At 48.6% G+C, this 1,428-nt stretch overlaps 1 protein-coding gene across 1 annotated transcript in view; it reads right to left on the bottom strand.

Moving 5' to 3' along the window:
- Nucleotides 1-883, bottom strand: part of HSD17B12 (hydroxysteroid (17-beta) dehydrogenase 12) — a gene marked incomplete at its 5' end in the record, with an annotated part of 23,116 nt that extends 22,233 nt beyond the window's left edge. Inside the window, 2 exons of the mRNA XM_010144128.1 lie at nucleotides 329-373; nucleotides 819-883. Of these exons, the coding sequence (XP_010142430.1) occupies nucleotides 329-373; nucleotides 819-883 (110 nt within the window). The remainder of the gene's footprint in view (nucleotides 1-328; nucleotides 374-818) is intronic.
- Nucleotides 884-1,428: the final 545 nt, after the last annotated feature.

The raw sequence follows: 1,428 nt of genomic DNA, 5'->3' as shown, positions 1-1,428 counted from the left end.
CACGGCTGGTACCACGGTGACTGACTCCCTGCGTCACCTCAGCCGCTCCTGTTCCCTCCGGCCCTCTTAAGCTTTGAAATACAAGGATGAAAATTTGAGTTTTGAATGGCCACCCCGTTCACAACCAAGGGAGCAGCCCCCTGTTCCCATCTGGAGTCAGGTGGGTGGATTTCTCCTCATGAAAACCTTCAGTTTAAATATCAAAAGGGGAGGCGACTTCACTTCAGGAGTTAACGCACACCTCTGAACCTGGTTTTCCTTCTCACTCTTATTTCACAGGAAATATTTAAGCACCTTCTCGCTCAAAGCGCTGGTAGGGGGCACTTACCTTACAGACAGACATGATGTTAATGTTGACCATTTTGTCGATCGTCTGCAAGAAAACAAAGTTTTGGGGTTCGTTGCTAAATTTTTTACTAAGTATTACGAAGCTTATTTAAAGACAAATCAAAACTACAATGCATGTACAGACACTTCAGCAGAAAACACGGAACCACAGTGGATACAGTGAGCTACAGGGGGTCAGGAAACAAACTCAGACACCAATAGATTTGTTCATAATCAGAGTTTTCCAGGTACCCAACGCAACCAAGACCATCCCTACGCCACGAACTGCCTGCAACGGTCCTATTTCAGTTTCACAACAGGGACTGCCGTCACCGGGATGGTGCTCTGCGCCCACACCAGGCTCTCAGCCTTTTGAACCCTTAATTCTCACCAGGAAACCTCGAGACGTGGGTACCTTACCCAAACCTCAGTCCTCCTGCCACATCCATTATGCACTCAGTGCTGATGATGAGAACACCAGAAGCACTTACCTTATCCAGGTCTGGAACATCAAGGAAATATTCAGGATAAACATAGGAAACTCCCACATTGTTGACTGAAACGAAAGCATGAAGTTTTAATTAGATCTCTTGGATGCCACCAGATTTCTCATGCTCCGATTAATGAGAATGCTTTTAAAATGCTGCATGAAAACATTCCTTGCCTTCAGCCAAGTCCCCCTAACTGTAACTACACCGGTACACACAGAAGCGGGGCGTGAGAGCAAAGACAAAAGCCATTCTAAACGTGTAAGTACTAATTCTCCAGTTGTCTGAAAGCTGGCAGGTTTGGCACCTCGTCCCCACCTTCCACCGCTCCCCGCAGCGCAGGGGAAGCATGTCTTATCTGTCAGAAATGTCAGCGCACGGGCGGCATCGCCACGGCACGGGGCTCCGCAGCCCTGCGGAAACAGAGTTTCAGAGCAAAGAAAAGCTCTCAGTGCCTGCCAGGACACGAAGTGACGCTGTTTAACGTATTTTTAAACAGAAGTAAATAAATAGGAAGTAAAATAAGATTCCAAGCAACCTTGTGGCCAGCCACCCCCTTCCCGGGGCGTCCCAAGGGCTGCGCATCACCCCTGCTTCGGCACACGCCCCGCCA

This window comes from Buceros rhinoceros, unplaced genomic scaffold (assembly GCF_000710305.1).
Source record: "Buceros rhinoceros silvestris isolate BGI_N320 unplaced genomic scaffold, ASM71030v1 scaffold45830, whole genome shotgun sequence".
Taxonomy (NCBI): Eukaryota; Metazoa; Chordata; class Aves; order Bucerotiformes; family Bucerotidae; genus Buceros; species Buceros rhinoceros.
Note: the sequence above shows the minus strand (reverse complement) of the source record. Positions and strands in the feature narration are given on the sequence as shown.